Source organism: Trachypithecus francoisi, unplaced genomic scaffold (assembly GCF_009764315.1).
Source record: "Trachypithecus francoisi isolate TF-2019V2 unplaced genomic scaffold, Tfra_2.0 Lachesis_group5, whole genome shotgun sequence".
Taxonomy (NCBI): domain Eukaryota; kingdom Metazoa; phylum Chordata; class Mammalia; order Primates; family Cercopithecidae; genus Trachypithecus; species Trachypithecus francoisi.
In genome coordinates, this window is record NW_022681470.1 from 123,428,887 (window position 1) to 123,443,343 (window position 14,457).

The window sequence follows — 14,457 nt, forward strand, 5'->3', positions numbered from 1 at the left end:
CCCACATGTCCATTCTGGAAGACCTAGAAAACATATCAGTGGTTAGGGTAACAAAAAATCCTCCAAAATGACTCAAGTTTTGCCACTAAACTTAAAGTCTTTTTTGAACATTTCATAACAGCTTTAAAATAGCAAAGTGCAGTTCATGTTTCTAGCTACTTTAATACAATGTTGAAATAATACTTCTATAATTTGACTAAGTAAGATTCTTATTGATGGCTAATTTGGTGTTAGAATTGATTATATTTCACATAATGATATCCCACTGCTCAATGAGATGAATATTTATATAATAGGGAAATACCATTGCTGGTTTCTTTACAACTCAGTGTGAATAGCCACATCATTGACTTCCAAAGAATAAAAGGATCTTTCCATAAACCTTCTGAAGTCATTTCTATAAACTTGCTCCACTTTGTAATATTGTGAAAGAGTTGATGTAATTTAATTTCTATTCTGTCAATTATAAATTTATTTCATCTGGGCAAGGTGCCCTATTTGGAAAAGTTGATTGTGGGAAAGGATGATGGTATAGCAGGAGTATGGAGGCTGAAATAATGTTTCATTTTATAATCAAGAGAAACGGTGTAATTGACCTCATCATATCAGGAGCAGGGAGAATCTGAAATGGTTTGATTTGCACGCACTTCATTGAGTCTACCAAGAGCATACCGACATCAAATTGCCCAGGGCTATATATTTATTACTGAGAATTCATAATTCCCGTTCTGTTACGTTTGTTTTTTTTTTTTTAATTTTGCTGGATCTTGTGGAATAAGGATAAGGAAAGATGAAGAAAACCGTACTAAGTGCATCAAAATGCTCCTTGTATCACAACAAAGTGGATGGTTTACTCCATGCAGCTAAATTCTCAGGAGAAAAACTGAAATCACGTCTTTAAAGAGCATTTTTTCTTAATGTACTACCTATCTGTAAATAAAAAGTTTAAACCATAATGAAAGCAAACTTAAAAAGTTGACTCTAGTTAAATATTGGAAGAGACTGAGTAACTTGACTACCATCAATTTCCTGAGGACTTGGCCAAATTCTGCCTGCACTTTCAGCCTAACCTGCAGGGGGCAATCGCTTGACACGAATGACAACAAAAGCTGCTGAACTATTATACTTGAATATCTGACTATGACCCTGGAATGTTGTGTAGGTTGGAAAGAGTGCTTAATTAATGTATATTGAAACAAAAGATAGGTAAATTGTTTGATTTGTCTTCAAACTATATTTTTAGACTAACTCATAACTGTTAGTTTTTTTTTCTTAAAGAGATTATCAAAGTTTTAGGAGATGCATTCATCTTTAGAATTTTCCTGAACAAACACTAATTGTTTACTATGGAATTTGTGTAATGTATGTTACCAAAGAAAAGGCAGCAAAATCAAAATGACCATAGTTTTCAGTGTTCAAATGAATGACAAAATCAGAGGAAACATGGAATTTTTAGATATAGTTAATAAAAGATTGTCACATATCTAGATAATAAACTCTGTTTCAATATTTTTTTAAACTTATAACTATAAATGGGTGGGGGAAAGTCATCTAATTGTTTGCAATATGTCTTCTTTCCATATATCAAACCTTAATTTTTAAAACTGGTTTAAACTTAAAATCATGATGAACAATTAGTGAGTTATCTCTTTTATTGCTATATATTTTTCTATTACAAGTGGAATATAATTTATTGGCTATTGATAATCCACACTCTCTTTCCCTCCCGCTTGGTATTTCCACTCCCTCCCCCATCCCTATATTTCCCCATCAACTGATCTGCGAAGACTGGAAACAAACCAAAAGGGGTTTTGGCTAGAGAGAGTAATTACAGAATTAGAAAGGAAAACTCTTCTCATCTCCTCACTGCAATCATATTTAATGTTCATTATATCTATTTTAAATGATACAAAATGCCTTCCCCAAAAGGCATCCTGATTTCAGGAAGTCAAAAGTGTACCTAGCATTAAACAACCTTCAGTCAATCCTGGTGGGATTAACTGGACTGAGTTTCTGTATACTGCACATGCTATGGATCTACTTTGATCACAGTAAGGAAAAAAATGATAATAGATTTTTTTTAAGACTTGCTGCACAGGAGTGTTCCGTTTCTTTTATATGTCAGAGTTTGATCTTGATAAAAACCTTTTAAAACATCCTTTTCCCCCCACTATGGTAAAGAGATCGTATCTATTTTTGCTTTTCTTTAAGAAAAGAAAATGGGGATTGCTTACACGGGGAAAGAAAATTTTATTCTCCAACACCCCCTCCCATTCTACTAAACCATTTTAGTCGACATATGTTTGTTATCAGAGAGAGGTGCTGTGAACACACAGCCATTTTCTTAGCAGCTTTTTGACTGTATGTTACCATAGTCCCACAAGGCATTGGTCCTTTCCCATTGGGAAGTCATGAATAAGAGACTATGAAGCTTGCACGTCAGATCTTCCTCAATTAATCCACCATTAGCATGTTTGGGATCCACTACTGGATGGTTAACAGCAGCTTTTGTAACTGTACGCCGACCATATCCAATTATGCTCTGCTAAAAATGAACTCTTTGCAGACCAACCCTCTCGGCTGTCAGTGTTTTCCGTTTTCCTATTTTAACGTTTGTGTATAGTGGCAGGCGACAGATGGTGTAGATCAGATCGATTTGATTGCATTAGATGATTTTTTCCCTTCCCCACTCCTTTCTGGAAGCTCGCATCAGCTGAAGGCTATCGCCTGGGACTCCTCAGAAGCATGAGCAAGCCGCCACCACGCGAAGGCACTGGGGCACAGCCAGCGCGAGGCGCCGAGGTCCCTTCCCAGGGCTTGTTAACACTGTAACCCGGCACTCGGAGAGAAGAAGCAGCTCCCACTGCCCAGAGCCTACCTCACCGCACATCAGATGACTCCCTGGCTTCTACACACAGTTGGAGTCCCGCTTGAAACCTGGATTTAGAGGGTAAGCACTTCAATCGAGATGGATTTGTGACAGTTACTTTGCCATACAGCAAGACAAATCTCAGCAAACGTAAAGGATGTAGGATGTATGGGAGAGGGAGACTATGTTTACATCGAAAAATGTGTTTCTTTTTGTCTGAGAACGAGAGTATTATTCAGTAAAGATGTGTATACTCTTTTTCCATTGATTGTAAGAGTCGACTACCACCCTCCTCCCGATTTTTTCTCTCTCCTTGGTGTTTCCCCCTTTCTACTTGAGAGGGAAGGAGAGAGGGAGAGGGAGGGAGTCAAGGGGGAAGAGAGAGAGAGGGAGAGGAGGGGGAGAGGGGGGGGAGAGAGAGAGAGGCATTTCAGCTTTAGCTTAATTGGCTTATTTCCTCAAACCGATTGCTTTGTCGCGTTTCTTTATGTATTTTTGGTTGCAAATTGCGAAGCGATTAACTGGAATGGGTGTTGGAGTGTGGGGGATAGCATAGGAAAGTACTGGGAACCGTCAGTCAGTCGCGGTGGCCTTGAGAGATCAAAAGGTGCTGAAAGCCCCCTGCCCGCAAAACACACCTCTAGTTATTGGGGCGCGAGAGAAATGTAGATTCTAATAAACATGGCTTGCAGGAGTCGATGAACAAAGGTACTTAATGCGGACCTAAGCCTCCGCTGATATTGTTCCGCTAGCAGTATCTAAATATTCAAAAGCGAAGTGTAAGTTGATCAACAAACGCCCTAATGGTATTGGGCTTTTTCCCTTTTCTGTTTTTGTGTGGAGGGTGGAGAAGGGGGGGAGGGTGGATGGGTGGGGGAAATCCGACAGCTTAAGGAGGCTTGAATTGAATATGCACCCAGCGGCAGTGGTCTCGTAGGAAATGGTGTTCTCGTAAGTCAGGCTGCCCCGCTCAAGCACGAGAGAGCTTTGGTTAGAGCTCAGAGCGTCAGTTCTGCTGCGAGTGCTGCCGGCAGTCGGCCCGGGTTGAGCTGTCCACTCGTCCAGGTGCTGAAGCTGGTGGAACATTGGGTAGGTAGGGAAAAGGCTGGCACTGCTACTTGGGTAGAAAGAAAGCATATCAACTGCGTTGTTCTAGTTTCTTAAAGCTTGTGAGTCTGTGGGTCAGTGTGTGTATATATTTTATTTTAATTGTGAGGAAGCAAAACTGAAGGAGACTACTTGGAAAGCATTGAAAAGCTGTGTGGGTATTTATGCTGTGATTCTGATGCCCTGTGTATTGGTGTGTGTCTGTGTGTGTGTGTCTGTGTGTGTGTGTGCCTCCCTTGACCATCCTTTTGAATTTAAAAGGTTCCATTTAGTAAATCCAAACCTATCTATATAATGTGTTTCTTGTTTTCCTTTTAATATTAGTTGAGATTTAAATAGAAGAGTGCAGAAGCAAATGTACACTTTGCTCATAGACTATTGCATTACTTTCCCTAAGGGCTTTTGTTTCTAGGAGTTCAAGCTGAAGAGAACCTGTCAGCTTTCTGAATTTTTTTTTTTTTTTGTTCTAGCCCCAGAGAAAAGCTCCAGTTTATACCTATGTTAGGTAACAGCATAAAACAGTGCTTATTTATTTGTTTTATTGATATCTGTCTTTTTGTAAGTGGTGTACTTAAGAGTTACCTGAAAATAATGTAAAACAGTCTGGTAGTTGGGCTATACTGGTTTCCTTTCTAGTTATTTTAGGTTCAGACATTATATATTAAACATCTATTCATAAAACCTAGAATTCAAGTTGATTTTTCCATCTGTAAATAACATGTCAAGAAAATGATGAGTTGGTGTGCCTGGATAAATATTATATTTTTAAAAAAAATAAGAGCAAGCACAACCTAAGTGCGTTAAATTGCAACCAGGTCAGTTAAAGATGAGTTGTGGTAGTGGGAGAGATTCTGTTATATAATTACTCCTTGATGAAGAGCTATTTGCACTTACATAATTTGGGAAATCATAATGTCTATTGCCATGTTTCCATATTCCCCCCCATTCCCCTTACATGGATGTACTTTCATGTATTTGAGAGTAAAGGGGAAAGCAAATTGAGAACTTTCTAATGAAGCTACACCATGTCTTGGGTAGTGACGTTGCACTTGTCCATTTTATTTAGTGAACAATAAACCCCCATTATCAGAATATCCACTGCAGGATCTTAAGACAAAGCTTTTCCAGTAAGAGCCATATTGATCATCAAAGAATCACAGAGATTCTCTCTCTAAATGCCAAAATTACACTCACTTTGCAAATGAGTTTTTATGGGCTTTCTCTTCTTAAAATAATTTTTATGAACACAGAGCTTCAAAGGTTTTTCTGTAGAAGTGTCCACAACAGCTGTACAGCAATGCATTTATAGTATATATTTTAAAGGTGTGCTATGAAATTAAATATTGTGGTGATATAAAATGATACTTAAATCATAGAAACTCTACCAGCTTCTCAACTCAGTTAGTTTTGATACTATGGAAAATGGATTTAATTATTGTAAGCCTTGGAGCTTTTTTTTTCTTTAAAAATCATTATGTTGTATAGCTCTAAGGCCTTCAAAGAAAAGATGCCTATTTTTGTAAATCTATAAGTATTTGATTTCAAGTAGTAAATTGAATGAGTGTTTATTTTCTATGATCTTGGACTTGAGAAAAATGCATTTCCAAAACATACTACTGAAAATTTCACCCATGCATGACCCTATCTTTATTTAAGCCTCACTTCTTCCCAAAGCCGTCTAGGCAAATATATTTGTAATGTTTGTGTGGTTAACTATTCATGTCTCTTACAGGGTTCTCTGGCTGCCATGGCACTCAATCAAACCACCTAGAATGGACTGGCCGAGACCAGACTGGGTACCAAGCAGAGAAGTGCAGAGGAAGGCACTGGGAGAGCACCAGGTAAACTGAAGGTTACTTGTCACTCCCACTTGTGCCCAAAGATCCTTGCCACATCTTCCCTTCTCACTGGAAAGACAGCACTCTTCTGTGTTAAGTATTTGGTTTTGTGATTTGTCTTTCAGAATTGGAAATAGAGCGGCCATTTGGATTTGGGCAGGAAGCAGCCGAGCACAGCTTTGGATCCTTCTTTAGGGAAATCGAGTTATGGATTTATGGTCCCGGTCAAGCTCAGCCCATCCCCAGCCAGGGGCGGGCTCAGCAAGCAGCAAGAGTTCTGGTGGCGGCGGCGGCGGCAGTAGCAGCGGCAGCGGTAGCAGCGGCAGCGGCAGCTTGGTCCTCTGACTCTCTTCGGTGACGGGTATTCTTGGGTGGATAATACGGATTACGTTGTTATTGCTTAAGAATACGCGTAGTCGAGGAGAGTACCAGCGGCAGGGGGGCAGCGGCCGCCCTCCCCAGCCCACCAGCTGGCCACTAAACGCCCATGGTTGCCAAGGTAGCACTTTCTTGTTCTTTTCATTTCCTCGGGTGTTTTCGCACTGGTTCCACCGGAAAGGCTGTGTGCTGCGCCTCTGGTGACCAGGACTGGAAAATGGGTTCGCGCAGGGGGCGGGGGGCGAGGTGAAGGGGCTGGGCGGGGAGAGGAAGGGGGTCCGTTCCCCCGAGCCTGTAGGGCGGTTCTGCGTCCCCTGCCCGCTCCTCTCCTCTCCACGGTGGGGTGCGGCTCGGGGGAGAGACGCGTTCTGGGCAATTTTCTAAAGTTGGGAACGACTGAAAGGCCTTGAGCAGTTTGGGAGCGTCGCGAGTGAGGTGCAGAAGCTGGGCAGAGGGTCGTTGGGGGCTGCCTCCGCATAAAGGGCGTGTCCGTGGGCGAAGGTGCCCCCGCAAGCCTGCGGAAGCGCGTGACTTCGCGAATCCCGGGCCCGGGGCGGTGCCGGAGCCCCACCCCCGGCCGGCTGCGCCGCTCCGCAACCAGACTAGGCGGTCGAGCTGGGGAGGGGGCGGGGGTCCGGGGGCTGGGTCCCCGTGGAACTTCCAGATCGGAAGTGTGGCGGGTCTCTCGGGAACGCATATTTTCTTTTCGGATTCTCCGAGAAGGGGTGGAGAAACAGGATGGGAACCGGATTGGTTGCAGTGTGGCACAGACCTGGAACCTTCCTGAAAGAGGTTGGGGCAGGCAGTGACTGTTCAGACGTCCAATCTCTTTGGGACACCTCTTCAGCGCTGTCTTCCCTGCCTCTGCCTTTAGGACGAGTCTCAAACACCAACAAACTCAAGGCACGTGCCCTCTCTCAGGTCAGCTGCGAAGGGACGGGAGCAAGAGAGAGGCTCTCCCTCCTTCTACTTCGAGTTTTTGTTTGTTTGTTTCAAAATATTAATGGACGATAAAACAACACGGATTTGTCACCTCCTAGCGAAGAGGAAGCTACCGCCACCAACCCCCTCAAGCATGCCCGGGCACTTCTGGGGACAATCGGACGTGGCAGGAGTTGGCATGCCCAAGATGGAGCTGGGAAGGATGACCCAGAGTGGAAGGCGTGGGCCGGTGCTCCAGGTCTCAGCTCTCGCCGGCGTCGAACCACACAACTTTGCCAGCTTTGCACTTTGCCTTTCCCTATTGTGAGGCATCTGGGACCGTCCTATCAAGGCGCTTCAAAAGTGTTAAGGACAGAGTGCTGGAGACAAGAACGTACCAGGGGCCCAGAAGAATTCACTAGCGCGGCCAAACACTAAGACCAGGTTTCCTCCCTGCATAGTGGTCGTTGGTTGTGCACGGGCTGCGCACGAAGACTGAATTCCTGAGAAATGGAAACTGCAGGAGAAAAAGCAAATAAACTTAGAGGCCTGCGAAGCTCTCCCTCTCGTTGCTCTGGGATCGCTCTAAGCTGACCTGCAACTCAGACACCTTCCCCCCCTGGAGGATGGGCCTTTCCCAGGCACGAAGTGCGTGTGCCCCACTGGGCTCTTGCCCACAAGAGTGGTTTGAATCCTGGAGAGGCTGACACCACCGAGGTGTCTTGAAGGAGGCAGGCACACTCTCATGCTTCCCCACCTAGGGTTTCGCCTTTCTTCTAATATTTAGGATTCCCAGTGAAGGGTACTCCACACATACCCTCTCCCTACCCCTAATCCCACCCCATTGTGTCTGATCCCACAATTACTCCCAGGGTATCTATACTCACAGTTTTTGCGCTCAAAAAACACTGCTGTCTGCAGGGAACGGGTGGAGCCCTTCTCAGAAGCTCCCGGGGGCGAGTCCATTTTAAGAATGAGTTGAAGTAGGAAAGAAAACACAGATGCTGTCTTTGCATTCGACATTCTATCACCAGCAAGAGAATATGTAACTCCTGTTCTTTCCTTCATTATTCCATGAATTACCTTCTTTCTCTAGGGATCCACCAGTTGGTGATTTAGGGCTTTTATATATTGTGCTTGTTATGTATTTAACAAAATGCAATATGTCTACTGGTGGCATTGTTTCATTGGGAAATTAGAAAAGTAGAAGCTACATACTTTAGCTCCTAGGTGGTCTCTAGAAAGTTGGCCTCATGCTGGTTGGCTAAATAATAAGTGTTTAGGATTTGAAAGGAAGAAAGAGAGTTGAAGGCCTGGTGACAGAGTTTGTGAGAAACCAAAGATGTAACACTCTGGCATTTGTTGAGGGGATGAGGAAGAACTTTTGAAAAATAAACTATTCTATTTAGTTTCGTGCAGATTTATTGCTGTTGCTTCATCGAAGAAGAATAATGTTTAGAGTGGAATAATTGCAGATGCTAGTGATGAAATCTAAAGGAAATCTCTACTCATAGTTAACAAAGTATTTTTGTTGTTGTTGTTTAAATACTTATCTCATTGCTTTCTTTCCTTTGCAGAATCATTTTCCTATAAAAGCTTCCATTAGGTGTCAGTCTGACTGAACTGGTTCTTATTTAAGTTTGGGGTGAAAATGTTCCATCGTCAGACCTTTTAAGATAAGAAAGTGGGAAAAATTAAAACTTTATTAAGTTGAAATTACTGGAGGTAATTTTTATTGTTACAAGACAGCTTTTTTCTTTCCAGAAAAATAATTTAAAAGTCAATTACAATTGACTGTCACCACTAGTCAATTGCGATTTTGCCCTGTCACTGTCCAAAGCCAAGATTAAGGAAGTACAAAATGCTTGTTTGTGCTTTTCATGCTAGATCCAAGTAGTATTAAGTAGTCATAATTTTTGGATGGCTTTTCAATTGATGTCCTAATACTAGAAGGGTAAGCAGCCTTTTCTAATATTTGTTTTGCTTTACAAAGGTGATAGAAATTTTTCCTGAAAAAAGGAACATAGATTCAGCTTAAGCTGTTCATTTGACAATACTGAGGGCACAGTAAAGGAGAAGGGAGACAAATTGTGAAAATTACTTTTATCCACTAGTTTTACTTTAATAAAGCCTGTCTAAATACTCAGAATTTATGAACACAATTTGTGATGTATAGGTGGGAGATTTTAGGTTGCCCATTTAAATTTATATAATGTCTATAAATGGTCAATTTTATACTATAATATTCATTAATAAGTGTAAGAAGAAACATCAGCTTGATTGGTCATTTGCTACCGGGTCCCAAGTAAGCAGATTGATAGAAACTGCATTTTTCAGAAAATTTGCTTATTTTATTCTTTGTAGTTGTGAATCTTGTTCTGATGTTGTTGCTTGAATAGAATTGTGGGGAGTGGTGATGGTATTCATGGTTAAAGATCCATAGAGCATTATGACAACCCCATGAACTTTCCCCGAGGCCATTGTGAGCCCTAGAATGTTGCGGCTGTTGGTGTCAGAGCAATGGCAATCTAGAACCAGAACAGAGGTCCCAGTGAAAGTCCAAGCAAAGGCAAGAAACAATGAAGTAGCATTTTGATGGAAGGAATATTCCATAAACCCTATTATCAATTTTTGTCTTATATTCCACATTAGTCATGAGAAATATTCAACTATAAAAATATACAACAAAGGTAGAGATGATGGGTATATTGGGAAACATTTTTGTGTTTTATGTAGCACAGAGGAGAAGTACTAAGGGCACAGAAGGAAAGACAGCATAAGGCCATCACAGTTGTTCACCATCTTGTCAATATGTACAGGTGCAGCTACCATTGTATTACAGAAATGACAGAATGATGTTCTTACAGTGTTGGAAAGTAGTGTATTTCTGCATAGGAGACTTACTATTTAAAAGTAAATTTCTTTTGGATGTATTTTCAGTAAGAAGAAAAAATGTAATAATGACATCAGAATATTTAAAGACTTTTAAATCATTTAGCTATTGAATTTAGTTATTGATAGCTGTACAATTATAAACACGAAAGCTAAATAGATTTTAAGCAAATAGCTTTGTAGTACAATTTGTTTTTTAAATGTTTTCAGATTTTTATGTTAGTGCTTATACTTTAAATCATGACTTACAAGTCTTATGTTTAAGTCTGGAAAACATTTTGCATGAGTGTATAAAATAAACATTTTAGTTGAGGAAACAATGCAGTTCATCCAAAAAAACATAAGCCAGAAAAGATATATTATAAAATTTAAAATTTCTTGAAATGTGTTTATTACCCATTAATTAGTCAAGTTTGTTGAGTGCAGCCTAACAATAAAATCAGTGTATCTGTATATTTGTATCGTTGACCAGCTTAAAAATGTATTGCCAACTGTATCTTGTGAGTTCTGAGTTCTGTTGTCCTGGCTAATAATAATGTGAGCTAAGCAAGGCAGTCTGATCTTCAACACAATTAAAATATTATAATGCATATGCAAGGGTAAAGACAACCCTTCATTTGCTTTGTTTGTGGAAAAGCCCTTTGAGACTCCTAGTATTTGAAAATATATACATATATAGTAGATCAAGCTAGAACCAAATGTTAAAAACCTGAGTCCTAAAGCATGCAGTTCAAAGATTTTAAATAAGGGTTATTGCCTTTATTAATATTAAACCAATACTGAATCTCATTCAGTTAAATTACAAACTAAAGAAGACATATTGCTGGAATCTGTTAATACTGTGTTTTCAGTTCAAATGCAATTTATATCATAATATGCTTTTTAAAAAGTTGACAAACTATATTACAATAGCGACATAATTGCATAATTTGAAAGTAGTGTCTATTTGTAAACTTGAATGAAATGTGTGCTTTTTGGAAACACTTTTTCTGAAAAGATTATTTTTATAAAAATGATACATTTTAATTGGAAAATTGATATTTCTTGCAATTTTGTTTTTAAAATTTGTATTCAATACATGAGTGAGTATTAATTGTTTGAAGCCTATTTTTGTCTCTCTAAGCTAGTATAGTCAGTTTCAAGAACTGGTTCAAACAAGTCTCAAGATAAACTAAAAATTACTCATTTAAAATAGTTTTTTATATATCTGCCAAATAGTCTGCTAGTTTTTGTATTCCAAGAAGAATGAATGAATGAATGAATGAATGAATGTCATGCCTGCTATTCTATCAGAAGCAGATATGAGAAAAAGATTTTTTCCTTTGTAATAGAAACATATCATGATAAGACTTCCAAATATCCTGGATTGTTTTACAGATAACTACACAGGAATTAAAGTTGTAGAATGATTATTTTATGGATCCAGTTTCATGTGGTTTTTTTCATAGCTGTTATTTATATGGGATTTGGTGTTTACTGAAACAAAGCAAATTAGAGAATTGAGGCCGTTACATGGAGAAATCTCAAATTTCATTTTGTCCCTCAATGACATGATACTTAAGGAGAGAGAATCTCTCCTGTGGTAGAAAGAACTTTGGAATAAGACTAGAAAATCTGATTTCGAGTACAGATTCTGTTGTGAACTATGACAATGGACCTGTCACACAGCTTGCCTGGTCTTCAGTTGTCTCATCCATAAGAAGGGCTAGTTTTGGATTCGCTTAAAGCCTTTTTACATCTTTAGGGTTCCATTTCAAAGAAAGTCTTTTTTTTTTTTTTTGGTCTGAATTCTATTCTTCATGTAAAGATGGCATGCCAATTAATATCACAACTAAGAGAGAAGCTTTTAAAAAGTATTCACCAACATTTTGTCTTGATATTAAATAATAAAATGGTCTTTAAGATTTTTACTTAAATTCTTAAAGCATGAAACACATGGAAATATTTGTTGCTTTTTCATACTTCATTTTTTATTTGAAGTTTTGGTGGGGAAAAAAAGCCCCCAAAGAATGCTTTACAGATTCATTCTAATGTGTTAGCATGGGAGTACATGCATATGTATATCTGTATAATAAATTTGAAGCTACTCAAACTGTAGATCTATCTTCATAAGCATTTTAGCCTAATGAGGCCAAATCACAAACAACTCTATTCAAAGTTGATTTATGTGATTGTAGCCGATAAAGAATGAACATGAACAGTTGGCCTCTAAAAATGTTTACTCCTTGTGTAAATGTTTATACTATTAAATTCAATTACAATATTTGGAAGAGCGTGAAAATTACTGTGTTTTTTTCCATTCTGTTAAAAGGACCAACAATTGTCTAGGAAATTTAATTCTTCTAAAATGGTTAATCTTTTAAAATACCTAGTCCAGTGTTTGGCACATAGTAGGTGCTCAAAATATTTATGAATTTTGTGAAAGCAATGATATCCTTTTGGGGCATACGTTAATATAAATTTTACATTTTTTCATAATTATTTAAAGTCACTATTATATACAATGATTGTTGTATTGCATATATTTAAGTTTAATTTAATGTTAGACATAAATTTTAATTCTCAAATTTGTGTACTAATAGTGCAGTTCTTCTTGCCAAGAAGGAAAATACGTTGTCTCTGGTTATTTGATATAACTTTTAAATAATGGAAAAATCCATGAGAACTTTGCTTTCAAGCTGGTATTCTTTCTGAAACTCCAAGTAGCTGTTTAATCTACTACTGAAATAGAAAATTTTAGTCCATGTGAATGTTACCTAATGTATTTTATTTAATATTAAATGTATACATATTTGTAAGAATTTATAAAGTTTTAAGACGTAATCAATAGAAACGTATTTTATGCAATATAATAATTACTGTGATAGGTATGTTTTCAAAGCTAAAGATCTGTGTAACTTTTTTTTAATTTTAAAAAATTACTAGGAAAGCAGACTAAGTTACAATTTTATTTGAAAGGTGTGACTCTCTGGGATGTTCAACGTATAGTAAATGTAAGCTGACTTTTTAATCACAAAATAATACACTCATTGTCTAAAAATTAAAATAATATGCTTTATCAGCTATTGCTTTAATCAGATAGTTTACATGCTATCCATTCTCAGTTTAACTATGGGTATAAAATATTATGTCCATTGAAAACTTTGATTTGTGTGCTACATGGAATCAAGCATAAAAAGAATAGAGATTTAAAGAGAAAATATTAATTAAAAAATAAAAACTGAGAATAACTTCAATAAAAGTTCTACAAAGTTTTCTTTTTTTTTTTTTTTTTTTTTTTTTTTGAGACCGAGTCTCCCTCTGTCACCCAGGCTGGAGTGCAGTGGCCTGATCTCAGCTCACTGCAAGCTCCGCCTCCCGGGTTCACGCCATTCTCCTGCCTCAACCTCCCAGGTAGCTGGGACTACAGGCGCCGCCACCTCGCCCGGCTAGTTTTTTGTATTTTTTAGTAGAGACGGGGTTTCACCGTGTTAGCCAGGATGGTCTCGATCTCCTGACCTCGTGATCCGCCCGTCTCGGCCTCCCAAAGTGCTGGGATTACAGGCTTGAGCCACCGCGCCCGGCCTAAAGTTTTCAAAAGTAATTGCCTTCAAATATATATCTGGGGGTAGGAGTATGAGGTTTGGAAGTCCTTTATTCACACTTTTATTAAAATATCTCATGTTCCTTTTTGTTGTTGGATGTGGTTGTCCATAAAACAGCTTTGAGATTGTTTTGATATTATATATTAGAACAGAGTCAAAATAAGGAGATTCTTTACCACAAACAAGCAGGGTTCTGTTAGTTGTGAATGCTATGTTTATTAAAAATAGTGAGTGACGTTAAACTTTTGAGGCAGTTTCGCATTTACATTTGGCGATTTGTGTAGATAACAATTGGATTTGACAAGAGAAAAGGGACAACGATACCAAGTAACAGTATTAATGATGTGGACTGTAGGGAAGAATGTGCAGATTTTGGAGATGTATTAAGTAAAAATAATGAAATTCCTGGTGTCTGGGACCAGTACACCTTGAAAAAATATCAATTTTAGAAAACGTTAGAAGAGGTCTTGTTTGTTACATGGTACCCTTTGCCCTGTTGTGATGCGTAGTGTTCTATATTGATTTTATATAGTTTATCTGTGTAGAAGGATTCTTTCATTGTAGAAGGATTCTTTCATAGTATGAGTGACAAGTGTATCCAAAAGTTCTTGCTTTCAAAGTCATGCTCTGATATAGAACTTTGAATCAATTAAAATAGAAATAATCTCTGAATAAAATAAACCTAGCCTATCTGTAGAAAATTGAGAAAGGCAAGAAATCTGGATGTTTCTCAAGTAAAAGAAAGAGTATCAGTCTGAAAAGACAGAGACTTCTGAAAATTCTAGGGGGACATGGCTTAAAAGAAACAGCCTTTTTAACAGTTTTTCTATTAGAAAATATATGTATGATACTTGAATTTGTGCTCTAG

The 14,457-nt window shown here is 38.5% G+C and overlaps 1 protein-coding gene across 2 annotated transcripts in view; it reads left to right on the forward strand.

The window, feature by feature from the left end:
• Nucleotides 1-2,634: 2,634 nt before the first annotated feature.
• The window catches only part of LOC117074480, a 62,694-nt gene continuing 50,871 nt past the window's right edge, over nt 2,635-14,457 (forward strand). Inside the window, exons 1-3 of one of the 2 annotated variants that reach the window (XR_004433594.1) lie at nt 2,635-2,950; nt 5,709-5,817; nt 5,940-6,313. Coding sequence is in view for 1 of the 2 variants with exons in the window: in XM_033195946.1 (XP_033051837.1) it covers nt 6,302-6,313; nt 7,067-7,441 (387 nt within the window). In the remaining variant the exon portion in view is untranslated. Of the gene's footprint in view, nt 2,951-5,708; nt 5,818-5,939; nt 6,314-7,066; nt 7,811-14,457 lie in introns of those variants that run through there. The other variant, XM_033195946.1, reaches the window with a different exon arrangement.